General features: G+C 39.4%; 2 protein-coding genes across 3 annotated transcripts in view; both read right to left on the reverse strand.

The window, feature by feature from the left end:
• CLPTM1L (CLPTM1 like) overlaps positions 1-16,200 on the reverse strand; it is a 30,251-nt gene extending 14,051 nt beyond the window's left edge. The window contains exons 1-8 of the mRNA XM_080583060.1: positions 15,898-16,200; positions 15,601-15,701; positions 13,613-13,802; positions 12,195-12,337; positions 10,223-10,301; positions 4,835-4,952; positions 2,233-2,327; positions 865-949 (exon numbers count right to left, since the gene is read on the reverse strand). Of these exons, the coding sequence (XP_080439186.1) occupies positions 865-949; positions 2,233-2,327; positions 4,835-4,952; positions 10,223-10,301; positions 12,195-12,337; positions 13,613-13,802; positions 15,601-15,701; positions 15,898-16,074 (988 nt within the window). The 5' untranslated portion in view covers positions 16,075-16,200. The remainder of the gene's footprint in view (positions 1-864; positions 950-2,232; positions 2,328-4,834; positions 4,953-10,222; positions 10,302-12,194; positions 12,338-13,612; positions 13,803-15,600; positions 15,702-15,897) is intronic.
• Positions 16,201-22,575: 6,375 nt separating this feature from the next.
• The window catches only part of LPCAT1 (lysophosphatidylcholine acyltransferase 1), a 52,231-nt gene continuing 46,826 nt past the window's right edge, over positions 22,576-27,980 (reverse strand). For both annotated transcript variants that reach the window (XM_080583062.1, XM_080583061.1), the window contains one exon: positions 22,576-26,335. In XM_080583062.1, the coding sequence (XP_080439188.1) occupies positions 26,151-26,335 (185 nt within the window). In that variant the 3' untranslated portion in view covers positions 22,576-26,150. The remainder of the gene's footprint in view (positions 26,336-27,980) is intronic.

Consider the following 27,980-nt stretch of genomic DNA (forward strand, 5'->3'; position numbering starts at 1 on the left):
AATACTGAATAAAAAAAAGAAATCTTCATCCCAAAAGATGGAAGGAAAATTGACAATTCAACCGTGTGTTTCTATTACTATGAACTAAGTTTATGAAAGCTGAAAGGCTGTGAGATAACGACAGTCTTTGAACCTCACACAACTAATTCAATGCTTGCAAATTTTAAGAACAGTATTTTAGGGTTATTTTTCAGGTTTTGCAAAATCCTGACTGCTTCTAAATGTCTACCAAGTAGTTCTTAGATTAGACTGAAGAGGGACTGGGAAGAGGAAGAGCTACAACACACTCAAACATCAACAATTACGCTGCACTATTTCAGAGCAATTGCCTGTCAGTTTTCACTCAGGGCAAGAGAGACATACAGAAAGGTGACTAAAGTTTGCTAATGAGAGAATGGAACCACCAATTACTCAAGACTGAAAGACTGACACTTTGATAGTAAGATTAGAAACCGCCTTGTCACCCAGTCTTTCCGATTTGACTTTACTCACTTATTTAACTGGCATTTAGAACTTAAATCTGAAATTCTCTGGTAGTTATCTACAAGGAACACACAGGACTTGCAGGACAAAATTACGTGACAGCACATTCTCTCCACCCACAGGATATTTCCACTCTCCTCATTCTTTTCTTAAAGCATTTTTCTGTTCCTTCAGCAAGGGAAATATGGTAACTGACTTAAACTTATTCTCTATTGCAAGACAGTCAAACCTTGGAAGTGACAGAAGTAATACTTGAGCATCACACTAACAAAGTTGGAACCAGCCTGCTAGCCATTGTCTTTTCATACATAGAACGAGTAAGAATAAAAACAGACAGTATATATTATACACACACATACCACTTTGCATGCTGGGCTATACCTGCTTTTGTAGACATCCCAATCATGCTCCTCTTCTTCTTCCAATAACTGATGTCATTTTTGAATGCAAGGAAATCAAAGAGAAGCTGCAAATAGCAAGAAAAATTCTCATTTGCTGAAAACAGACAGTAATAAAAGACTGTCAGCTGAACTGTTAAAAATGTTAATCTTAAATTTTTAAGATAGCCCCACAAGAGAAATGATTAAGTACTACAAATAAAAGCTAAAAAAGAAAAATTGTTTTAAAAGCCCAAAGCTTCAAAAGCGCTGTAAAAAGACAGGAGGAAGTGCATGTACTGCTACTACTACAATGCTGCACCCTGTAAGGAAAGTTATCTGACAGATTATGGACCACTGAGTGGTCCACCTGTCAAATTCATGTCTGTCCAATTTAGAAACAAGGATATCGTGAGGGACAGTGTCAAATACTTTGCACAGATCTATTCACTGACTTTAAAAAAAAAAAAAAAAGGCATCACAGATTCAAGAAATTCTTGGGTCAGTGAACTCTAATGAAAAAGCTTTTTTTCTTTTAAATTGGGTAAATGGTACACAAAATAAAAAATTTCAGAAAAAAAATTAGTCCCAAACTGCAGATATGTTACAATCTGATAACAGAGAAAAAAAAAAAGAATATGGCTGGGAAACGTATGACTTTCCAACCAAATTAATTTTATCTAATGGGAATATAAAGTAAAATAACATGCCCAGCAAATTCTCATCTCTCACAGACGACTGGAATTGTATTCCACATAACTGTAGATGACAAAAATGTTTAAAGTAAAACAATGAGGTCTAAAAAAATTGTTCACTGTAACAAAGAGTCACATTAAACCAACACACCCACAATGCCAATGGCAAGGGACACAGCAAGAAGAAACAACCATGCCCATAACCACAAGTTCCATGATTTACAGCAGTAAATTTGTGAAGTAATTTAGCTTGACTGATCTAAATTTCTGCTGGGGTTAGAAGTTAGAGATTCAAACCCTACTACTGGTGCTGCGTCTATGCAGCTGCAGTGGTACATCTTGTGAGAACTCTGCAGAAAGCTTGAACCACTGTTAACAGGTGATTAATTCTTAGGTCTCCGGTTGAACTCTGACTAAAAGATGTTATAATAAACTTAAATGTTGTATATTTCAGTCAAGACTGTTAGTTTATACCTAGTTATCTCACATTCCTATCTTCTATGAGATTTTTGTATTACTGGAAATAACAGCCGACTTGCACCAGACACCACTTCTATTGCTCTATTGAAATTACAACTCTTAAGAACAGTTCTCAATAAATGACAGAGCTGAAGTTCAAACACCCTCTTTTTTTCTTATATGCTATAGTATCTAAAATCCCAAGTTTTTCCACTTACATGGAATGCTGCTACGAAAAATGTCAAAGCCAGAAAGTAGAGGTTAGTATCAACAAAAATTCCTTTTACTTCATCTGCATCCTTTTCTGAAAACCCTAAGAGAAAGAACAAGTAATTATACAAGAAGTAGTTGACAGTTAATTGCTGTTAGGTCCAGTATGAAAGGAATCTTATTTCAACCTGCATGTGGTTTTGGTAAGAAAACAAATCCAGAACAAGATGGCAGCTTTACTGGTAGAACCCGATCTACATATATTTTGGCTAGTTATTTGGGTAGCCTTAAATAAAACCATCATTTACAAGCATACTGGTGTTCTCTTAACACGTTTTACAAATACAACCTAGGCTGAACAGAGACACAAATGGCAAGACACGGGAGGTCATTCTAGCCCAAGTAAGAAGAATAAGGATTACTCAACTTTCACTCTGAACTCTGAAGTTATGCAAGAAAAGTGAGCTTCACAATAAAGACTGAAAAATGAAAAAAGGAGTACACTGTGGAAGACAACAACGGTCAGTGAAAAACTTGGCCATATATGCAGCATTACAGACCCCAGAGAATGGATTAGGCATCAGCTCTTTTGCTGGCCCTCACTGAATTAACTTGGCAGCTTCTCCTTGATAAATGGTAAAAGGAAAAGCATCCTGCAGAAATCACAACCTGTAAGCTGCGTACATATTCTTTACCATCTTATCACATCAAAAAAGGAGGAATGTTGCCATCTTGTTACTTATTGGACGACCGCTAATTCAAAGAGTTAGAGCTGTCTGTGATAAATATGGTTGCCAGTATGAAGGACTGCGTTTTCCAAATGATACAGTATGCTTTTGATCTCTTTCAGTCAGCATTAAGATAGATCGCAGAACAGCTCTTGCGGCCAGCATCAGATTGTCAAGTTCCTGAAATCCATTTTGATCCCATGAGGGTCTTCTATTCCAATTATACCCTCCAGTCAGTTGCTGTGTTTGTCCAAGTTTCTTTTTCAGACCATAATGTAATGCTTTTTTGACATTTGAATAGTTTGCTCGAGTTATAACACTGTTGAGTTCAGCACCAATTTATTTTAACTTGTCACATCAGCTGTCCTCACAGCTTATTTATTTTTGGAATTTTGGATTTTGAATCAGAACATGTGTATGATATATATGACTGAATCAGAACACGTGTACGTATATATATAATATGTGTATCTATCTTTTTTTTTCAGGAATCAATGCAATGAATGTCATCCATCGTAAAATACTAACTCAGATCATGATTAACCAACTCCTCACTCTTACTAAAATGACTAAACTTTGGTGAACAAGAACATTGAGTAGTACAGATGCAGCAACACCCCTGTGTACATCACCTGGGAAACCAGCAAAATACCACACCTACCTGAATTATATACAAAAAGATGAATTGCAAAGGATTTAAGAATCACTAAGCTAATCCAGCATGGAAGCTTACAAGATCTCTTAGCCTGAAAAAAAAAGTTCAAGTTGCTGTCTAAAGAACTTAAAAAGCGATGATCAGGAAGAGCCCTACCATTTGCATACATCAACACCAGTTCAGTTTTCAGTTTTGATACAGTTCTTTACCCTAGCCTAAAGAAGCCAACCAGAGTCTAGTGAGAGAAAACTAAATCAGCGAAAATGACCTTGAAAATAAGATGTAGACTTTTAAGGAGGATGATTAGACTCCTAAAGGTCTGCATCAATGGAACAGGTATTTAAAGGCAGTAAAAGCTTTGCTACACCATCACTGACACAGAGTGTAAGAACTGCACAGTGAAAGCGTACACTTACTCCAGTAACTGGAAGCTGAAACAGTCTCTCTCTCTAGGTCTTTCCTTCATCTCTTTTTAGGAGTTTTGTTTTGTTTTAATTCAGCACAGATGCCCGTTACGATCAAAGTTGAGCTAACCAAATAAAATCAAAATGCAGTAAAAATTGTCCGACCAATTCACCTGTTAAAAAATCTAAAAAAATCCCCAACACCATCCAAATCCAAGCCATTCCATTTAAGCCAAATACAGAATTTAACAGTTTAGCCTCCAGTTTATCTGAATTATCCTATATATTTGTAACTGAGGTACTTGACCTGAGCCAAAGTGAGAGGAAAGCCAGTTCTGAAGTGTCAGAAGTAGTATGATTGCAACCAAGATTCTTTCCTTACACTCAGCTTGAGCCCAAAGTCTTTGCTATGCCTGGCTGTATTTCACCACAGGTATATGGCCAGAGTGACAGGCTATATATAGCTAATATAAAGCTTATATAACTCTGATACAGCTTTTCTGTTCCATGGATGATAGGGGAAACCTGTGGGTGAAATATTCTCCTCTATTTTGACCTGTTATGCTTTCACAGTAGTACTATCCAAATAAAATCGAAAGTTAATACTTAAACAAAAAGTTAATTAACTTCTGCACTCGTTTCCTACCACGTCAACACTTTATTTCCAACCTTACCTTATTAAGGTAAAGCAATTTAAGTTTTGTAGCACTAAATATTTTCACCAGCTAACCAAAAAACAGGCACAATTAAATGTCACCTGTATATGTACAAGAAAAAAAGGTGCTTTTTTTGATACCTAAACTCATTAAAGATGAAAACATACCAAACTGTTGGAGGGAGTACACGGCATCCTGCATGTGGATCCAAAATCGGAGTTTTCCAAGAGATATTTTGTCATATGACACTGTAAGAGGTAGCTCCGTTGTGGAACGATTTATAACCTGAATTTCAAAAAGAAATAGTTTATTTTTAATAGAAGAACCTTGCAACAATTATTTCCATTCATTCTTTCACACAACTTAAGAAGTTGACCTCTTTAAGTCTTGAAATCTTTGCTTTTGTTTTTTTTTCCAAGAGGTGCTAAATCAACAGTTTGTTCTGTTCAAGATCTTATAGCAACCTCACTGTTACTGTGTACATTAAGCTCCCTCTGCTGGTCTCAGCTAAAGTGGGAAAAGTGTGCTTAAGGTAGTTTTCCATTCTGATAGTTCTTCTCTGGATGTATATGATAAGATTATGATAAGGTAGAAGACAAGACAAGCAAAACATATTCTGAAGGCCCCAGTCACACCTTTACTAAATTTACTAATCTGTGGCTGTTTTTGAGAGAAGTGAAGATTATAACAATTCATACAAAAACAAAAGATGGTGAAGCAAGATGTTGCTGCCTGCTCAGAATGCTGAAAACACCACAGCTAAAGCTAAGCAGGATGCCCTGTGTGTAAAACATGACATACACAGTGTCACAAGTAAGTTTAACCTAATTCTCCTGTCTCATCTACCTTTTAATTACAATGAGAACTATCTGGGGACTCCTTAAGTTGAAAAAAAAGTCTTAAATTGCCACAGCTCCTTTTGTTGACTGTCTCTGAAATAGTTTTAAAACAAAAGAAAAAAATATTGTCCTTAGAGATGTTAGAACTCTCCACAGCTACTTAGGCACAAGATCACACAGTACGTGTTAAACTTTCAAGGATAGTTTAAGACTACAGACAGGCAGGCACTCTGAATGGTAACAGTTCAAGATGCTAATTACTACTCAATCATAATTCCCATTTCAGAATTGTTACTCTACACTGTGTATGTTTCTACAGTAATCAGTTAGCTGACGCTTATCAGAGATGAATGGGCTTCTTCTGATCCTAATGTTACTGAAAATGCTTTCAGCCTCCCCATACATCAGAGCCAGATGTGAATCGGGGATTTTGTTCACTCTCCCATTCCATTCCCTCTTCCCTCCAGTGTGTACAAATGATTCTTAATCTCATGACCCTATGGGGGGGGGGGGGTGGGAGGGGCAGAACACAAATGTATGTGAGGGAAAGAAATGGAAGTTGTGAGAGTTTTATAAATCCAGCAGAAAGAAAACTATCAGGCATCTCCAAACAGTCTGAAGAAAAACAGAATGAAAACAACTAGGTTAGAGCTGAAGGTTGAAGGTGCTAGCAAGATTCTAGTGCTCTTTATCAAAAGCTACGTGCAGGTCTTCCAGGCTTCTCCTTTTTAAAGGATGCCTGTAATCCCTCCATTCTCATTCCAGTTTCTCAGCCTATCAAAGTTAACATCAACATGTCTGGCAGAAAATGGAAAGAAATTTTATCTATTCAGGACAGACAGAACACACAAATTTTGCAAATACATAGGCAAGTAACATTCTGTGCACACAATGCACTACTAAGGAGATAGGAGTTGTGCAGGGAGACAACTAGATTGCCACGCAAGACAGAAATTCTTGAACACCAAAAGCAAATTAAATGAATTTGTCAAGATCAGAAGAATGAACTCTTTCTTAAGGAACAATTACAAGCCTACAAGTGTTGCCTCAACCTAGTTGAGGTGCGTGAGGCTTGCTAAGCCTTTGAAAACTAGGAAGTTTTCAATCCTCTGCAATACAACCTGTTCTTGGAGTAAGGCCTCAGAACATCACATATTACTTCTAGCACTCTATCAGTGCTACAAAGCAGTGTGTAAACAGAGCAAACAAGTTCTGCAGTATGAATTTTAATGCATTCCCTTTACTACTTCAGAATCCTGTGTAATCCCCAAACCCAGAGTACTGGGGAGAATGTGTAAGAACACAGCATCACAGAATATCCTGAGTAGGAAGGGATCCACAAGGATCACTGACTAACTGCTGGCTCTGCACAGGACTATGTAAACCATGTATCTAAGGGCATCGTTCAAACGCGTCTTGAACTCCAGCAGGCTCAGTGCCAGGACCATGTCCCTGGAGAGCCTGTTCCAGTGCCCGACCACCCTCTCGGTGAAGAACCTTTTCCTAACAACCAGCCTGACCCTCCCTGCGGCGACTATCTGCATGGACTCTTAGTGCGATGAAGTAAGAGTCTTTATTGCAACCTGGCTACATTCTTTTTATACACTTTCCTTCCAGATGTTTTCCTTCAAAAACCTTCCAACCCCTCTTTACAGTCCTTTGGTCCCTTTGTCTTGTCATCTGCTGATCTTTGTCTTGATGTATCTCTTGGGCTGTTACATACCTTTTTGCAACCCCCTGATCCTGTGCCTGGTTCTGGTACTGCTCTGTTACTTTTCTTTTCCCCTGGGCCTTGTAGCAGTCTTTGCTCTTATCTCGTTATTTATCTATGCCTCAGGCTCCACGGTGACTCTCATCCTCCACACCTCTTGTCTTCCAGAATTCCCTTCTTTGACTCTCACGTGGTCACAAGTCCTTCATCTATGTACACTGTTAATTAAACCTATTTTGTCTATAAGATTACAGATCTCACACTTCCCTCCCGTGTCCCAGCTCCATGCCGTTCCCTCGGGTCCTGTCGCTGTCCCCAGAGAGCAGAGCTCAGCGCCTGCCCCTCCGCTCCCCTCGTGAGGGAGCTGCAGGCCGCCATGAGGCCTCCCCTCAGCCTGCTCTGGGCTGGGCAAACCAAGGGACCTCAGCTGCTCCCCATACATCTCCCCTCTAGACACTTCACCATCTTTGTAGCCCCTCCTTTGGATGCTCTCTAATAGTTTCATGTCCTTCGTATATTGGGGCACCCAAAACGGTCCACAGAACTCGATGTGAGGCCGCACCAGTGCAGAGCAGAGCGGGACAATCCCTTCCCCTGACCGGCTGGCAGCGCTGTGCCTGAGGCACCCCAGGACTAAACCTGGCCCTTTGGGCTGCCATGGCACACTGCTGGCTCATGTTCAACTTGCCATTGACCAGAACCCCAGAACCCTCTCCACAGGGCTGCTCTCCAGCCTCTTGTCCCCCAGTCTGTACGTACAGCCAGGGTTGCTCCATCCCAGGTGCAGAAACTGGCACTTGCTCCTGTTAAATTTCATGCTGCTGCTGATTGCCCAGCCCTCTAGTTTGTCAAGATTTCTCTGTAAGGTCCCTCTACCCTCAAGGGAATCAACAGCTCCTCCTAATTTAGTATCACCTGCAATCTTCCTTAGTACACATTTGAGTCCTGCATCCAGGTTGTTTATAAAAACAGTGAAGAGAACTGGCCCTAAAATGGATCCCTCAGGAACCTCGCTAGTGACTGGCTGCCAGCCTGGTGTAACCCCAGTTAGTAAAACCTTCTGAGCCTGACCCATCAGCCCACTGTTCACTCACTGCATTATGTAGTAGTCAACATGAGAAACACAGTCATCATACTGTACTAAATTCTAGTACTTCTAAGACCTACAGCTGGGTGAAAATCATAGTCAGTTCAAAACCTACACAACTTAGCAGAACGAGGGAAAATCCATCTTCAGCACCATGACGAGGTCAGGCATACCAAGCAGATAACACACATACCCTATTTACAGTCAACTGCTGGCCTTACTCCACACACAAGCTGTATTACCTTCCTCCCTTATTCTTTCCTGTTCTTCAAATACCCCTCTCATTAACTCATGGGACACATAACATTAGACCAGACTTTCTGTAGGGCTTGCGAGCAGTTTGCCTCGCTACTGAAAAGTTACATAAGCCAGCGCTGAAGGGAAATTTTGCTAGTTTTGATAGATTAGTCTTCGCAGCACGTTCTCAAGATCTTTATCACTGCGAGTTGCAATAGCATTGACCATGACATGCATGACAGCTGTGGGAATGCTCTTAGCCACATGAGAACGTTGAGTTTATTTGTAAACAGGGCACATGACCGGTTGGAAACTCATATGAATGTACTGAACTTAACAATGAGCTGTGGTAAGAAACTCAAAACAAAGGACAGTGACTGCTTGTAAAGACATTACAAGAGTATCTAATGAAATACTGGACAGAACTATCTGGTACAAAAATTTGTAACTGAAATGCGGAGGAGTTTATTTTGCCAAACAAGGTTGGGATGGGGTAGAAATGTTCTTAAAGGATATTCTCCCCAGCATTCAGGAACAAAATTCTTTGTCTAAGCTGAAGTTTATGAATTGGAAAGGCGATTTATAAGGTCTATGGAAAGTTTGCATCTACCAAAGCTCCCACCTAGAAGATGCTGAATCCAGATATGCTCATTTAACAGTTCTGAGACATTCTTAAGCATTCAAGGTTTTTGTTCTCAGTCACTGATTCCTAATTTCTAGTCGGTGTAACTGAAAAACAAATGCAGAGCTTAACTAAAAGGTGCTGGATGAACATGGCTTAGATGCAGGGGGCTGCAATGTATGACTTGCAGTAACAAAACTGCATGATATCCTCCAACTGAAGAGTTGGGTAAAAGCTAAATAGAGAATTCAATTTAAATGTATGAAAAAACACCTGTTTTTACTGCAGGGATGAATGACCACTAGAACAGGTTGCCCGGAGATGTTGCTGAGTATTCATCCTTGGATATTATCCAAACCCCAAATGGACAAGGTCTTGCGCAACCTGCTCTTGGTGCCCCAGCTCTGAGCACGTATGCTGGACTAGAGACCTCCAGAGATCCCTAACAACCTCATCCTTCTGTGATTCTGTCACCGACATTTTCAAGTCCTGATCTGAGTGCATAAACTCGTTAGATGTACTGTTAGTGTATTGGCAGCAGGTATGCTCAAGTTACTCTAATATGATAGAGGGTACCACTGGAAAATTTAACCACAAGTGAATTTGTTTGAACTAAGTCAGTGGCTATTCTCTTACCCCCATGTTACTGCAGTACCAGCTGTATTCAGTGTGCTCATTTCCCTAGAAGATACTAGGAGTAGTTCTGGAACGCTAACACAACTTCATCAAACGGTTTAAAGAGTCAAACTGCTCATGTGCTTGCTCCCACCACAGCTGCTGCTGCAGATTTCCTTCATATCTACCCAAAAGGCAGGAGCGATGGAATCCAAATATCCTTTGACAGAACAGAAGGGAGCGTTTGGCAGATATTTCAAAATGCAGATTCCGACTCTGCAGTTGCCACAACTGACCACGTTAAGTTAAACAACAGTCATTGATAGTCCTTTCGTGACTTTATAGTTTTTCATTAAACAACCTATGAAGAAAATCTTAATTATAACAACATTGAAGATTACTGTTAAAACTATTAAATGTAATTAAAGGTTTTCTATTACTCACCATCAAATCTTTCACTCTGTTGCTTAGCTGATCAATAAATAATATTGGAAGGTAATGCACTGTCTTCCCCAACTGAACCCTAGGATGTTTAAACATGGATTTTATAACTGTAGTGATCTAAAAAGAAAACTACTTTTATTCAAGTTAGCACTCAATCAGCACTTTCAGATCTACCCGTGTAGGTATTTCCCACCATCTTTTCAGACACATTATTCTTTAACACACAGCATGAAAGAAGCAACTGCTAGCCTGGAATCTCTCATTGAGAGATGTCTGCATAAAAAGTGTGCGTGTTATATTTCTCTTTTCAGTTTGTTTTTACTTTTCAGTAGAAAGAATAAGCAAAAAAGAATGAAAGACAAATGAAATTAGCCGTGATGATGCTGAAGCTGTTGCATGAACAAGGGTAGAGGAAATTTAAAAGTTTGCCAAAGAGAAACACAATGAGGTTTACCACCATATATTTGTATCCTTTGTCTCAAGTATCCCTCTCCTCCTGCAATGACAACGTTCCACCATCTCCCCCCCTCCTCTCCAGCCCCAGTGACACCTACTAGCTCAGCAATAGCACATGCTCTACCTAGCATAGGACCATGTAAACACTGGCTGCTATGCACACAAGATGGCTAGATACTACTGATGAGAGTGCACAAGGAACATCTACATTCGCTGCCTTTTCCTGAAAAGAAACACTTGTTTGGATTGCTCTACCACCTCATCAGCCTGCACAAAACCAGTAATAACAACCTTTGAGGCCTTGACAAAATCGACCACTGGAAAATTGTTTTGTTGGTATTTTGGAAAAGTACTTAGCCTAGGGCCCTGAAAGAGACAAATTCTTAAAGCTCTTCACTAGAGAGGCAGCTATCTACACTATACTATACTCAGTAAGAGTCTGTGGAGCTAGCACAACTGAGCTTATTCAAGTCTGGAAATTGAATTTTAGTAGTTCACAAAAGGAAGAAGTCTCTATGTACGGTAACTACATAGTAAATACTCAAGGGGCAACAGTAATACAGAGAAGTATTAACTTGAGGATCAGAAATAGTTTGATTCTTCAACTGAAGAGAGTTCAATTTCTAGATAACAATTACAATCAAAGCTACTGCTAGTGGAATTGCAGCAGGCTATTTCACATCCAAACTACTTTCTGCATAATGCGATGATAAAACAGCACTGAAGAGCATCTAGATATGACCAGAAAAGATCCATCAACCCCTTCCTGTTTTAGGTCTGTCTCAGGAGTTGCTAAGTTTATCTATTCTGCTTGGGAAGCTATCCCAGAACCCCAGAGTCTGCTGACTAAGCAGCTGCTTCTGGATTTAACAGGATACTTGCAGAGAAAGGCATCAACATACGGCAGCACCAGCCAACACAGCGCTATTTATATGGTTAACACTGGAAGAAATTTAAGCAAGCTGTGAACAGAAGCTACTGCCTGCCTAAAATCTCGCTTTTTATGTTTTTCTTGAGAAAACTAAATTATGTAGGACAACGCATTGTCAAAGGGAAATAAAGCCAGTCATACAGGGGGGAAAAAGATGGGATGGGAGATCAGCCGTGCCACTTAAGCACTTGCTGTTTGGACACAACTGGATGTGAAGGTTAACTGCAAAGGTCAAGGAACAATAATTGCTTTAAAGGCCAGAAGTATGATTTGAGAACAAGAAGGTGTGAAACCTGCTGTAGCATTTTACTTGTGTCTTTGCAGTTCTGCTTTGTGTTACCCTGGTAACTCCCATACAAAAAGGTATTTTAAACTCTGAACTGCCCATAGCAAGACATTTCCAACAAGGCGTTCTAGCACATAATACCTTACTAACTGTCATTACTGAAATGCAGGCATTAAAGAGTGCCTATTTTTGTCTCCTAAGCTCCGATATAAAAATAAAATACTAAAGGAGGACAGGCAAGATTTTTGTAGGAAAGCCAATTAAGCTTATAATCTAGCAAAATTAAGTCATCAACTTACATCTTCATGTAACGGTGAACATCAGCTGGGAGGGATGATCCATCAAACACAAAATCTTCCACCATGACATTTAAGGTCAACCTTGACCTCCAGTGAGAGACGGGTTCATCTAAAGCGCTGGTCTGCTTTTCTGCTTCAATTTGCTTTAAAAATACAACAAACACACATACTGCTAAACAATACAGAATTTTGAACAGGATAATACTCTAACTCATAGAAACTACTGAGTCATTAGCTGTATCACAAAACAGACATTCATTAAGAAATACTTTACCTTAATTTAGACTAGACCAAGTATTTTGCTCAAATACAGCAGAACATATTGTAAATGCCAACCGTAATTTGATACTGAACAATTCATTGCCCATTCAAAGTGCCGTTCATCAAGAATGAATATTCAGTTTATTTATTTTAATTCCTTATGCATCTGCACGCTCTGAAAACAGTCACTTGAAAGTAAGAACAGTGGAGTATTCAGATATTACTTCAAAACAGTCAAAAGGATGATTGACTGTATTAATCTGGGGGAGTAAAAAGATCTGACCATTTGCTTTGAATTTCTGAGCCTCCAAATGCTGTGGAAAGCAGTGCTGAAACAGTTTCCGTAGCTTTCAGTAGATGCTTACCCCCCAAGGCATCCTACTCGCTTTTCCTTGGATGACCACCACCTGCTATCACCTTTTAATGCTGGACTCTAGCTTCAACTCGTTTTCAACTTTATTATAACAACATTTAGAAATAGCACTGATAGCTACAAGTGTATTTCAGATTCCAAAGAAGAGCAAGGTGAAATTCTCTAACTCCCCTTGAAAGTGAGATACAAGAGCCATTGCGTTTCGTTAAATAACACCGCATTTTTTCCTCCGGTGAGTTATTACAGCATTTGTCAAAGGATACTACTATCATATTCTCTTGAATTGAACTGGAAAGTAGGAACATCCGACAGAAAAAGAAGCAATCTACGCTTTGGTCACTCACCGATGTGAGTTAGTATCTCTATTTTACAAAAGCAAAGTAAATTATTTCACATGAATCTAACTCATTATAGAAAGCAGCATCATTCTGTTACAGAACAATACAGTATTTCTCCCACAAGGAGTGAATCCTTGAAGAAATTAATGTTAACTAGGGAAATGTTTTAATAGCAGACACTATTATAGAGGGCTCCACATTTGCTGTGCTGAAAGGTCTACTATTAGTGTACCAGCTGATAATCAAGCAAAAAGAGGTGTTTTGGTTGCGCCCTCCCCCCACTTTTTAAATATCATTATTACTCTAAAGATGCAAGCGCTGCAGCTGCTAAAACCACAAGTGTCTATAAAACTTGTATTAACTTGAGGATCAGAAACAGTTTGGTTCTTCAGTAAAACTATATGTATTTTTTCCCCAGTTTTTCTACAGATGGAAAACCCACGTACCTGTGTGGTTGATTCTCCCGTGAGCAAATTAATCTCTTCTGGTTTAGGGACCATGTATGTGGTCAGAGGGCTTACTATATGCACCTGCTTACCATCGTGCCAAGGCAAAACGCCAGCATGATGAAGAAATATATATGCATATAACGTGCCGTTATTTCGAGTCTTCTTTGGTACAGAGACGTTCACTGTCCTAAAACACAAAATAAGTACGTTACGAGGTGACATATGTTGGAATACCAAGCTGTTACATATGAGGATCGCTGAAGATGTTAAGATGTTCTGAAAGCAAGCAAGAACATGCTGGGGCTAATGTGCCCTACTGAGCCATGACCAGGTGGCTCAATTTATGTACTCTGGTATGTAACGTAATATTTGCATTACCAAAGTTTTACTGCTATCTTAAGACACTTTCATCTTTGTCCAATTCATCCTTTATTATCCTAAATAACACAGGACCGAGTTATCAGTTTTGTAACCCAGCCAACAGGTCATACTGCCAAATTATGACAGAACTTGTAGAAAATAACCTTCCACGCACTATGTCGACAGAGCGTATACATGATAAAAAAATTAGAAGGAAATTCAGTTATGCCAAGCACTTTGCATTAAGGACGATCTTCTCAGCTACGGCATGCCAAGCTCACAACTCTACAGAGCCTCCAACCACAAAGTCACTCCCCTTGTGCCTGCCAGGGAAGCACCCCGTTAATTTGATCAGGTTGATTTTGTCTGGATACTCTCACTGGCCCAGCAGACCGTCAGTAAAACAGTTCTATTTTCATGTCTGCCAGAGATCAAGTTTACCGTGACCTGCACTGCAGAAGTTCATGTTCTTTAATTATGAAACATGCAGAATGTGAAAGAGCCAGGGTGAACCTCTGACCTCAGATATGAGATAACAACTTTAAACAACAAAAAAAATGAAGCAGCTAATACAGAAGTTGTTCTAACCATCATGTGTGTCTCCTTATAATTAAAGAGTGCAGTGTTATATTCAGAAATTCATCTAAGGGCACAATCTTAGCACCACCATCCCTTCAGAAAATCTTGAAACAGTAAACCACCAGAAAAAGGTTTACTTTTACTATTGTCGGCACTGAAACAGTTATACCAAAGCACGTTGTTACAATACAAGAAGAGAGAACACGGGATCTACAACTTCCAGGTTCTATTCAGGGTCTGAAGCCACAGCTATTCTGGCTGCACGTTATTAGAGAAAGGTCTTAAAGATTTTCCAGACGTGTTGACTTACATCTTCACAAGGGAAAGCCACTTTTACTATCACAAGCAAAGCATGCTTCTGTAAAGTATTTGTTTGTATGATTTAAAACAGTACGTTGATTTAAACCAACCAACGCTAAAGTAATCTAGCACAGCTTGTAATACAAGTGTTTAGGGTGGGATCTGAAAGTTACAGTAGACAACAGATGACAGCATTCAAGGCCTGTAAGATATACGTGCGAGAAACATATTTCTTAGCACATCTTTGTTCAGCATAGATTTCTTTCTTGCCACTAAGAGACGATCATTCAACATAAGAGAAGTTTGTCTAAGAGGCTGCTCTTAGAACATAGTACACCGTTTCTGTCAATGCAGGTACTATACTGATCTGTGATACACGAAATATTCTAGGAATCTTCCATTAAGAAAACAAACAAACAAACAACTAGTTTTTATCTACCGTAGCGCTTTGTCCTTGGCTCCAAAGCTGAAGTCCAGCTGACAGCTTTCCTGCCTTGGCACTGAGAATATGGAAAACAAGTACAAACTGAATGGCCCACAGAGCGTGCAGCAATAGCTTCAACCCGGAACCAAAGAATGCAAAGACAACTCAGCTCCTTCAACGATACTGTCACCAAGAGTATACCTACTTACTTCATGCGTATTTCTATCTATGTGACTATCAATTTATGTACTTGATGTGAATGGCTATTATTTTGGCTACACACCCCAGAACTAACCAAAAAACTATCAGCACTGCCACTTACCTTTCGAATTTAGACTCGACATCAAAATCCTCCACGTTCAAAACCAGGTCTACGTTGCTCTCAGCTCCGATGTTCGACCGTGTGGTAGTGTAGACGCTTAGCTGGAATGAAGGAGAAGACGACCGGGAAATCAGGGCACGGAAACACAACGCTGGCACATCACCGAGGTGAGGGCAGAGCTTCGCGACCCAGCTCCACAAGCTGGGCAGGGCACCGGTGGGCTCAATAAACGGGGAAAACGCCCCGGTGCCTCCTCCTCGCCCCCCCCCCGTTACCGGCCGCCCCCCGCTCTCCCACCTGCAGCTTGGGCCGCCGCGCCAGGTAGGGCCAGACGCAGGCGGGGTGGGCGGCGGCGGCCCCCGCGGCCGGGCAGGGCCGCGTGTAGACGATGCCGTACATGACCCAGCCCGTGTGCGCCACGTAGAGGGCGAACAGCCCCACCGCCAGCCCGCTCAGCGAGCTGCGGCTCAGCATGTTGCCCGGCCGCCACCCCCCCGGCAACAACCGCAACCGCCCCGCCGCCGCCGCCGCCGCCCGCGCATCCCCCCCGCCGCCGGGGAAGGAAGGAAGGAAGCCGCTGCCCGCCCGTCACTTCCGGGAAGGGCGGAGGCGGAAGGGGCGGGGCGCCCCTGCCTAGCAACCGGCGCGGCGCTGCGGCCTGCCGGGGCCCACTACTCGGGCGATGATAGTTTTATAAAAACAAACAAATAAACAAAACAAAACACCAACCCCAAGCCTCTGTTTTCTTCAGGGTTTCCTTAAGCTTCTGTAAGCTTTAGCTGAAAGGAATAACTTCTTTACGGAAAGGGTTGTTAGGCATTGGAAGGGGCTGCCCAGGGAAGTGGTTGAGTCACCGTCCCTGGAGGTCTTTAAAAGATGTTTAGATGTAGAGCTTAGGGGTATGGTTTAGTGGAGGACTTGTTAGTGTTAGGTCAGAGGTTGGACTAGGTGATCTTGGAGGTCTCTTCCAGCCTAGATGATTCTGTGAAATACAGAGACCTTAAAGAAAACAGTGGAGATACCCCAGCAGATAGTTGGAGCAGTGCTGCCCTGCTTGCCTTCTTTTCCTTAACCTTTTATAGTGTAATCTACTCCTACAAGTATAAAACCAAAGCACTATTAATATAATCTACACCCACAAATATAAAAAACAAAGCACTATTAATATAATCTACACCCACAAGTATAAAACCAAAGCATTATTAATGTAATGCACTCCCACAAGAATAAAACAAATGCGTTATTTGCATATTGGAGCAAAAGGAAAGAAATATATTGAAGCAAAAAGGGTGTGAGGGAAAATGAAAAAAAATACATTCAAGCAAAAATGGTTCAGGTTTTAAAGCATTTCTTCATAACTAAATGTGTATGTCTATTAGGTTGTCACTGAAAAAATAAATTTTGTTTTGGACAAGTGATTATCAAAGTGTTTGATCTTTTTTCCTTTGAACAGGTTGACAATGCGTTTACTGCCCTCCACACTGTCTGTTTCTTCATGCATACTGCATGACTAACCCAGAGAACATTACTCAAAACCTGCATGCACACCATAAGTTGAAATTAGTGACTAATTTTAAGAAAAGCATTAACAAGTCTTCACTTGAACACTTCACGTCATTAAGAATGTGTCATTGGTAAACTTCACCTTTCCCTCATTCTCAAAAACATCCATAGGTTTAGTTCAAGCTTATATCCACTGGACCTAATTATACATTTTTTCCCCACCTTCTGTTATGCATTTCTCACATGTGTAGTAACTGCAGTGTCACCTCACCTCTTGCCTGTTCCCTGGATAATGAAGTAGCCTGAACTACTGCAGTGTAGTTTAGATAGTCTTGTTCTCCAAGCCTCTAGGAGCCCCTTTTCTGAATCTCTTTTGATCTTCCAATACTCTTCTTTAAGCACAGATGATAGATAGAATTGGATTCAATATATCTGTCATCCAAAGGGGAAAAAAGAGACACCCCCCCAAAAACAAAACAAAAAACAAACAAAAAAAAGAACTTAAAACCCTGCCTTTCTGTATTTCGTACTCCCACTTGTCAGGTAAATGTTGGTCTCCTGTACACGTGGCCAACAGAGGACATGCATCAATAAACCACATCTAAACTTGTATGGACTTGGTTTTATTCACAATTATGATTGTATCCTTTACCTTGGTGTTTATTGAAATAATGTCTAAGAACAAAATCCAAAGGAAACAGAGCATTTTTTTCTTTCATTTTTAATTTGGCTTCACGCTGAAAATTCAATTTACAAGCCAGTCATAAAGAAAATGTCCAGTTGGGCAGAACGAGCCGTGATTGTATACTGCAACATCAACACTTGTAGTGTATCATTTAGTTCCCTTTCAGTAAATCACACAGCTTACAGCAGAGTTGAAGCTTTTACGTCATTGCTATTTGGCTCAGTTAGTTCATCACACACTGTAGTCCATTTCAACTTATCAACAAAAACTAGCAAGAAAAGAATACTCAAATTGAGGTATTTCCTTTAAGAATTTACTGATCACTGGTATTCAGAGGTAATGTTAAATCATATAGTTTTAAACATTGAAAAATGTACAAAACCAAGTTCATCTTTTAAAAATATTATCCGTAGTCTTCCATGCATGTTAATAAAAAATATAAAAATCAAAATTTGTAGCACTGAAGCTATGCTTTGCGTTTTGTGAAAGTATTTCCACAATCGGAACCACAAGCTACAGTCATCTTTAGTACACTACCTGCCTTTCAGTTACAAAGTATAGTCAGCTCAGTGCAAAGACAGTCTATATACACATACCTTAGGAGCCATAGGAGGGAAATATACAGCAGAAAAAATGCATTCAGGTCGTTATCATCATCCAGTAGCACTATATATTGTTACAGGTTTACACTGCATATCCAAGGGCTATAAGAAAAAGCTTGCAGCCAATATGCATCTTTAAACCGACTGCTTGAGCAGCCTTGAAGTCAACAGGAGCTGTACCACTGATGGAACAAGCACATCATACCTTGCGAACGAGTTCCTACAAAACTGTACTTCCTGCTCTATCAGCACGGGTTTTCAACTAAAAGCATCCTCTTCATGGCAGTGCCTAACTTGGATTCAGGAGCGGAGAGAGAAAATCCCAAACTGTGATCATTAAAAGGTTAACTTTTTGTTTTTTTTTTTTGCATTTAAATTCTCAAGTGTGTTCAAAAACATAGCAATACTTTTTAAAAAATGTATAAATTATGTCCTCAATGCAAGTTTAACAGTAATTCAAGAGATCAAAAACTTCTTATGAATTATTTCTCAGCTTGTTGATATTGCATTTTATTCTTTCAGAAAAGATGAACTAGTACCTGTGATCAAATTAGAAATGTCTTGCACACCTGGGTAGGTGCTGGGAATTACAAAAACGTTTAGAAAGTGGTCCCATTGAACAGATGCCTGATACTTTCAACACGATGCTGAACACTGAAGTTATATAGTACATAATTAAACGTAAGCAGATGCTTAGTCTTGGTCCCCCTCCAGGATACAAAAAAAATCTATCACTTCTAGAGATTTACTTCTGACTTCTATTTCTAACATTACTGATTTACATGGAGCTCTTAATACCCTTAGAGCAATTACAGAAAGCAATATAACAAATCACCAACACAAACAACTATATAGACAAGCAGCCGCAACCGATGCGCTTTTTGTCTAAGTATATACAATCGCTAAGGAGAGATGTTTAAGTTAAGGGATTGTAATCCACATACTTAAAATACAATTTCACCTTTAGATGTTTACTTAAAAAAAAATGCTTTTGTAGTCTGGAAAGTACAGTAGGGGTTAACTTAAATTTCCCTTCTGAGATATAAGAAATATTTTGTTCAAACTTTATAATAAAAGAAAACATAGGAGAAAAATATATACTTAGGGCATACCGGGTTTTCACAAGTTTATTTCTTTAGTATTTAAAATAAAATTGTCTTGATGCGGGGTAGTGAATAGAAGACATGTGTTTCAGTTTTCCCCATACACATTCATAAACTTAGAAGTAACCTATCATCAGATAATTTCATTTCCAGTACCATGGTAGGATGAAAAGTGCCTAAACTTCAGCCTTCTTCAGTATCCGTGAGGAGAATTTGTTTACTAACACATTTCACATACTGCATTCTGAACTTAGAAGTAAACAGACACACTAAGAGTGACAGTCAGAAGTCAATGCAAATTAAGATTTCATCATACTGTATTTCTAAATTTAATGTCTTATTGTTCATAAAAACACTTGAAGTCTCCAAAGTACTAACAAACTTGCTAACACCTGGGCACCTTTGCAGTGGTTTGAGCATGCGCATGAGACAATGTGATCCTTTATCTAAAGGCAGACGCAAGCTAAAGCAGTACATGGAGCCTTAGCTTTGGGTGGCATTACCAGAATGCAAATTTAATGTTCGCCTGCCCTTTACTGGTCAGGTAAACGTGAATGGTCTGTGAATGTCACTTGATCTTAAGAGGTCTCCCTCATGCTGCACTCAGCCTACAAAGAACACGACAGAACAATGAAGAGCAAGGGATACCAAAAACTAAATTCTCCAGTCCAAGAGATGGAAAATATCCTTCTTCAGGGTGCAAAAAGACCAGCTGTACAGCGAAAGCTCTGCTGCTATGCTAGCCTTAATGAATTTACTACTTTCTAGTTCAGGACCAGAAGTTCATCTTGATTTTTCTCCAACAGGTTCTTTGGCTCTAGATTGGCAATCTGAAGTAACACCATTCATAACATCAAAATAGAATATTACAAAAGTCATTATGACTTTTCCCTTGCTTCCAGCCTTTTTTGGTCAAAGTGAAAGAACTGAGACTTAACATTACATCCGTAGATTAATGTACAACACCTTTTTTGAGATCTTGAAGCTGGCCTCTAACGAGCTGGGCTGTTCATATGGCTGTGTACAAATAGTAGCTCAGAATCAAGAGACACGACAAGTATGTTGTTAAAAAAACACACACAAATTAAAAGAAAACTTTACATACAATCTGTGCTGAGGTGATTTAACTGTTTCCATCTCTACTGTTAAAGACTGATCTTTTCAAAATTATACATACCTTTTTACCAGTTACAGATTCCAATGTTAGCCTGCACAAGAGTGCCATCATTACACATCATAACATCTGGGGGAAAAGAAGCTATTTTCTACACAACAAATCACTCCTTCACTCATAAAAGAATAATATCTTGAAATAAACCTGAGAGATTTCCTAGAGAAAAAAATATCTTGTCTTGACCAATATGAGATGCAGGAAATACATATGCAAATCCAGGCACGCCTAACAGATGTTCTCCTTGCTACTGTATTCTCTGTAGTTATACCTCAGTATTAAGTTAAAATGCATTTTTTGATCATGGTGTGTTGGTGACTAACTTGTATACTCACTTCACTGCCTTAGCTATAGCACAGAATCGTTGTGTTTGTTCATTTGAGGAAGTGCTGGAGGATTTTACCTTTAAGGATGTCTTTAAAGGTTCCCATCACAGAGTACTTTTTTCTGGTCTTCATAGGAAAAAAGAGAGAGAACTGATGAAACAGCATTGGCTGTGCTGCTAGTGACTTAGACATTACTTAGATGACAGATGTCTACTTAGACATTACCTTCAGGAAATTGTCCTCTGGCTGATGAACAGCTGGCTTAATTGCTACCTGCAATGCCATGTCCCGGAAAGCAAGATTACCTGGATGACTATCTCAGTCTTCCTGCTCATCTGTGATCTTGAGGTTTCACTTGACTGACTGATTGAACAATGGAGCTTATTATGAATTCTTACCTTCATTTTCCTGTTGGACCTAGTATTCCTTTTTGTCTTGTAAAGAAGCTAGCCACATTAGCTGAAGTTCAGATACTTAAAAATTAACAAATCATCTGCAGTGCTTTGTTCACAGGGAACTTCTATGTTTCAATGAGTTTAGGAGCCAAACTTAAGTTTTGCTAATGCAAAAACTCTCAGCCAACATATCTGTAACACCTGGGCTTGATTACAGAACACTGAAAGTGCTGCTAGAAAAAAGGACAGGCCTTACATCAAGTAGAATGCAACAGCGCAACATAAAGGAAAATTAATTTTACTTGATCAGATTTTTTTTAAAAATCATAACAAATGCATGCAAAACTGTGGTTAAATAGCTTTTCTGAGATCGTGGGATCTATAGCAGATGCCACTCGAGTTCTGCAGCTTACGTTCTGTAAATCCCTTCTCTACCGTTTTTGAAGGAGCAGAGAGCAGAACGTGACTAAAACTTGCCATGAATAGCTGTACTTACCATGCAATAACAACGTAGAAAAATTCATTTAATGACAACACCAAATATGGCCTTATAAAGGAACTCAGAAATTAATAAAAATACCTCTTAAAAAAATACCAAATTATACCAATGTTAAAGTGCAACAATTCCTTTTCCAGAAAAATATTTTCTGCATATTATGAATGAAAACATTTTCCAAGTAGGCCAATGCTTAAACTAGCTAACAAGCCTATTCAGCGTGCTTGAAAATATTATATGTACAAAACAACTATTTACTTCCTGTGGCTTTGCCTCTAAAGAGATTGCATCACTTCCTTAATGCACACATCTCCTTTTCAAGTAAGCCTTGTGACCTGAGGTTTTAAACCTTTAAAGCAGGATTAGCAAACACACAAGGGTCTGGTTGCCTTTTTGTCATAGCAAGAGGATTCTAGAAGCAATAAATGCATTGAAATACGTAGTGTAATTCATTGGTATAATGTTAAGTGCACAACCTTGTTTCTCCATAAGGATCACAAATTCCCTATAATACCTTTTAAATTTATCTGCTTACAGCACTGGACTCCTGAGAAATCTGTAATAGAACTTGCCTTACTGTGGTAGAAACAGTGGTTTAGATGAGCTTTGTACCTCCTAAACTTTTGTTTCTGTTTACTTTTAATGTGGTTTTATCATAATTGAAGAAAAACAAGTGAAGCAAAAAAAAAGACACTTTTTAGGTATCTCAGATTTCATTGTTTTGTGTTAAATGCATTCAAAACACACAGCTACTTGTTCAACCACATCAGAATAACAAAGCTTTGGCTGAATCTCTCTCATACAATATATGGAAATTCAGTCTGATGCGAGAGCTCTGCTGTCAAGGGATGGCAGTATTTCACAAAAGCAGCAAAACGATCATCAGACAAGTGTCAAATGTCTTCACACCTCTGCATTTTGTGTGTGTAAGGATCATGTATTAAATAGTCGTAAAGAACTGAAGACATTTATTTATGTCTCCTGTCCTGTCCTGTAAATTTAAGGTTTGTAAAACTGGTAATATTGTAATTGAAAGCATTTATATGTTATTGTTTGGTGAATGGGAAAGGAAGCTTTCACTTCTGTCCTTGCAGTACAGCAAGCCACTGAGTGTCACAACCCAGCTGCTCCACAGTTGGATGCCTTTTACGTGGAACTAGTAAACATTTCATCAGTGAGTTCACTAGACAAATTGTAATGAATGTTGTTGCAGTAATGCTACGTGCTACAGGTCTTAGCCCCAACAAAGTCTGAGTTTACCACCTGACACTACTGGGCAGTCTAGTACGATAGCCTTATATACTGAAGATACTGAAATCCCCTGGACTGTATTAATTAATCTGTTTGTGCCATTATGTGTGATCTAACAATGTTTCCATGCAGGCTGCTCAGGACTTCGCTATATCTCTACCTAGATCAACAATCTCACAAAAGAGGGAATGCTGCAAGTCACTACAGAAGCAGGATGCTTTTTAAACTAGTTGCTTCCACCAAAAGTGCTTGCTCACCAAGCAAGCGAGATGCTGGTCACCAGGCTTTCTCAACACTGAACAGCTTAGTCACACTAAGTGCAGTTATTACATTCACCCTGATTAGAACACATCTCCCTCACCAGAAATAACTAAGAAACCAAATGAACTCTCTGCCTTTTAGGTGACAGATCCCCAGGCTATATGCACCATACATGGAAGGGAGGCACGCTTATATTTAGCCAACTTCAATCAGCTTTCATTGTTCTTTCACAGATGTGGAACGAGTACTTTCTTCCTCTGGAGCTTCTCCCACACCAAGGGTGTCTGTCCATGGGACACTAAGCTTTTCTTCCCTTCAGACATGTGTCTTAGGGAACCCTGCCTCATGCCCTGCACTTTGAAATCCTCAAATTCCCAAGCTCACATACAATGCAAAAGGTAACTATCTCAGTCAGCCAGCTTGGGCCAAGTGTTATTAAAGGTCTTGCAGAGGAGGTGTGATATGCTCAGACTAAGTTAATGTACCTTACCCTTACATACTAAAATACATCCTGTCTAATCACAGAAAAAAGACCTCAGGAGATCTATCCCTACAATCCTGTGGGTTATGATCAACAAAATCAGCGTCTTCATTGTCTGTCTGTAAGGGACACCCTACCGTCAGCATGGAGAAAAGATTGTTCCCATCTTCCCTGTAGTGACAGTTTCCACTCTTGAAGACCGGCTTCATAACTTCCTTCAGTCTCCTTCTCTGGAGGAAACAATTCTTTCAAACTCTTTACCAAATATTTTCTTTTCTCCAGATTCTGTCCAGCTACTCCCCATCTTTCTCAAGTGCCCCAACACAGACAACTACTTTAGGTAAGGCCTTATCAGTCCTTGGCAACCTGGAAATACCATCTCATTTCTCACAGGCAAGAAGTGTTTATGCATCCCACTATAACAAACATCTTTTTTGCAGCAATACTTGATACTATCTCTGCCCCAAGATCTTTTGTGCAGTTACACCCACTCCCTCTGTTTGTGCAGCTGACTATTCCTACTTAAGAGTAGTTTCTCATATGCCTTATTTTCAAACCAGGTCTTCTATTTTTCATGATCAGTTTTAGTTTAAATCTTGTTTGCCAATCTGCTGCAGCCCTGCCAGCATGGCATGCTAGGTAAATCTAGGTAAATAAAAAAACTTAATTACTACCTCCAAATAAGAATGTACCTCTGCTACCCCACAGAAAGCATTATTTTTCACATTTTGTTTCCCCATATCCACTCTATATTAAAGCCAGTTTCAGTTTGGAGACTTGCCATATACAGTTAAGGATTTTTAAGGACACATTCCAATACCCTAATGAGCTTAAAAAATCCCTCCTGCTATTTAAAAATAATAACAAAAGCATTTGGTATAAACAGATTTCCTTCTGCTGAAATGTCATCCTTTCAAATCTAGTTTTACTTTAACAAGTGGAAGATTCAAATCTCAATGACAGTTCTTCAGTTAGGAAACCCTCACAGTTCTACTGCAGCCTTGCAGATTTAGTCACATAAATGATTCGAACATAGTTGGTTTGAGCACAGTTGTTTTGCAACGCATTTCTCCTTCCTATTCCATGAGGCCTTTGGCTCATTTCCTAATCAGTAGAGGTCTGTGGTTTTAGAGTAACTTCAATTTTTCTCTGAGACCCTCAATGGTAATTTAAGGCATCTGGCTTTACAAAAGGAAAGGTAAGAAATGTTACCGAATAGAAATGTTTTCAAAATTTAAAAATAATTCTAAACTATTTTAAGCTTCATATGTTATATGCAGTATATGTAATGTTGATATGGAGATTTAACTAGCATTCCTTCAGGATGTTCTGCAACTTCTTGCTGGCTTGGCTTCTGGAGTAACTGCAGCCTTTTCAAATTTGTGTTGATATAACTAAGTTTTTATAGTGTGTTCCATGCTAAGCTATCCGTGTATACAGGCTTGCTACAAGAGAAACCGTGATTCCTGATAAAACATTTGTAAACATCTCCGTATAAATGTTAGGTGGACATGATTTGAACTGATTGTAACAGAAAAGCAGTTTTGTCATGTGTTTGCAAACAGTATGTGGCATGTCAGTTGAAAAAAAATCATATTTAGTTGCATCTGGAAGATGAAGGTATAAAAGTGTTAGGGTAAGGGACAAGGAGTCTTTCCTTTTCATTCTACCATGGAATAGAGTGAAAGAGAAACAATTTTCTCATTCAACAATAAAAAATAATCCTTAGCAAGTTTTTGCATGACTGTTTCTAAACTGTTCACTGAAACCAAAACAAAAGGGCCAAAATGTGCTTGCCTTGCTCAAGGGAATAATCCCACTGAAATCAACAAAACTGACTACGCAAATATGAGCAGCAAAATTTGGCCCCATATAAACATCCCTGTAACTAGGGAAAACACTAATCACCAAAGTGCACTTAACACCATAGTAGCTACAGTTTCTTTATACATGCGCAATTGTGCGACACTTTGTACATGAAACTAGCCAGTGGAATATAAATAAGTGTGCCGCTTCCTTTTAAATATGAACATTAATAATGAAGCACATTCACATTTTTGCCTTTCAAAGAACTTTTGGAAAAAAAAATAAAAACACCTTCCCCAAAGTAACCTGGAACATATTGTTAAATATAGCACGTATGAATCAAAGAACGGTATTGAAGTAGAAGAACTTTCACACACAAAACTGGTATTTGCTGTGTAATTGGAGTGACTTATGAAAATCCCAAGAAAAGAGAATCCTCTCACCAGGAGAGGAAGTTTACAGTTGTAGTGTTAATTCAGTTTCTTCTGCAGGGGCTTGTTTTTATCTTCAGCGTTTTCCGGGCTGAAGTCAGTACAGATACCATTAGGAGCAGAACGAGATGAAGTCTCCAAACCATGCTCAGCTCCCATCTGATCAGGATAGAGATAGTCTTCTGCAAAGTGTGGGTGCAATTCAGCAAATCTGTAGAAGTCATCTGAAAAAAAAATATGCTGTTACACAGAATCAGCTCTTTGAAATAGAAGGATGCTAAATTTGAATACATACAGGGTATAATCACATGATGAATGGAGAAAATAGCAGCAGTTAACATAGCGCTATCCCCATAGCTTGTTTTAGCTTCTCTGAAGTTTACCACATCCACAGAACTGAGATGCCACAAAGGGTTATCGAAGTCCTCTTGAAACATTTCAGAGCAGCCCTTAGCTTGCATGGCATAGGGGTAAACAGGCTCAGATTTGAATTAAAATGCATAGGTAGTACCACACGCCCAGACATCACAGATTGCTATTCACTGGGGAAGGACAGAAGCCCTTGAGATGAGGAACAACAAACAGCAAGAGTGGTCACTTCATAAAATCTGGAAAGCCTTTTTGCAAATACACTCTTCAGTACTTTCTGCTGATAATTCTCTTCAACCTAAAAGCAGCTGTCACTGCTGCCTTCCACTTTCAAGATTTCAGCATTCCAAAACTCCTGATATTTCAGAGGACGATAGTGTGAGAAGATAACTTATTTGCTTGCTTAATTAAAACATCTGTAATTTTGTAACATTCTGAAAAAAATGATTTTAATATTTTTTTATTTTTATTTTTTTTTTTACCTATAAAGCAACAGAAAGAGCAAGATTCCCGGGTTCTTGGAGGAGAGTGGATTTCTTAACAACAAGAAATTTTCTTAACAACAAGAAATTTCTGTATTAAACATCCAGCAATGAAGCACTGTCACAATGTTGCCCCTATAACTGTTTATTCGGACCCGATTTATACACAAGGTACTGTACAGGAGGCAAGTCATCAGAAGCCGCTTTGTAATGTAGACTGACACTGGAAGAAGCCAGATGTGAACATTGTCACTAACTCACCCCGTCACCTACAGCACGTGGCACGCTGCCCACTCCAGTTCACCGTGTTATCCTGGAAGAACTCGTGACCAGTCAATGCTGTGTGTGAGCCCCCTGGCATGCAGTGCAGGTGACAGCTGAAGTGACCTTCAGCAAAGTCCAGTTCCTCCCGGTACAAAGGGGCTGGCATGGAAGAAAAACTACCACAGCTTTCCCTCTCCACCACCCTTCTCTTTTTGAGAGGGCACACTCTTTCAACATTAGAGAGAGCAAAGGAATGCCACTTGGCCCAACGGGGCACTGAACTTGTAGGTCAACACTGCCTCTGAACTGTTGCAAAGGGGTAGGTGGGGAAAATGCAAAAAACATAACATATGGATAAAGCATTTTAGATCCTGTAACTTCAACAAAAGCTAATGATATTCAGAGCATCAAAAACAACACTATTGTTTATGTCAAAAGACCTATATTTACAGCACAGGCTGATATATCACAAATGATATCAAAGTCTTCAGGAAGAAAAAAATCTTAAATGCTTGAAAATGCACAAAGCAGATTTTTTTCCTTTGATAATATTTTCCAATGCAAGTTCAACCTGGCTTTTTTTTTTTTTTTTTTAAAATCAAAGAATCTGACATATCTGACATTTTCCAAGAAGGAAACAGAAAATTTTTACATTTAAAAATTTTAAAAGTGGTAGTAGTTGCAGTAACACATCAGAAACACTTGAGTGCAAATCAATTCATCAGATTGAAAGCATTTAAGCACATTCAGTGAA

This window comes from Anser brachyrhynchus, assembly GCF_964034855.1.
Source record: "Anser brachyrhynchus genome assembly, chromosome: 2".
Lineage (NCBI taxonomy): Eukaryota > Metazoa > Chordata > Aves > Anseriformes > Anatidae > Anser > Anser brachyrhynchus.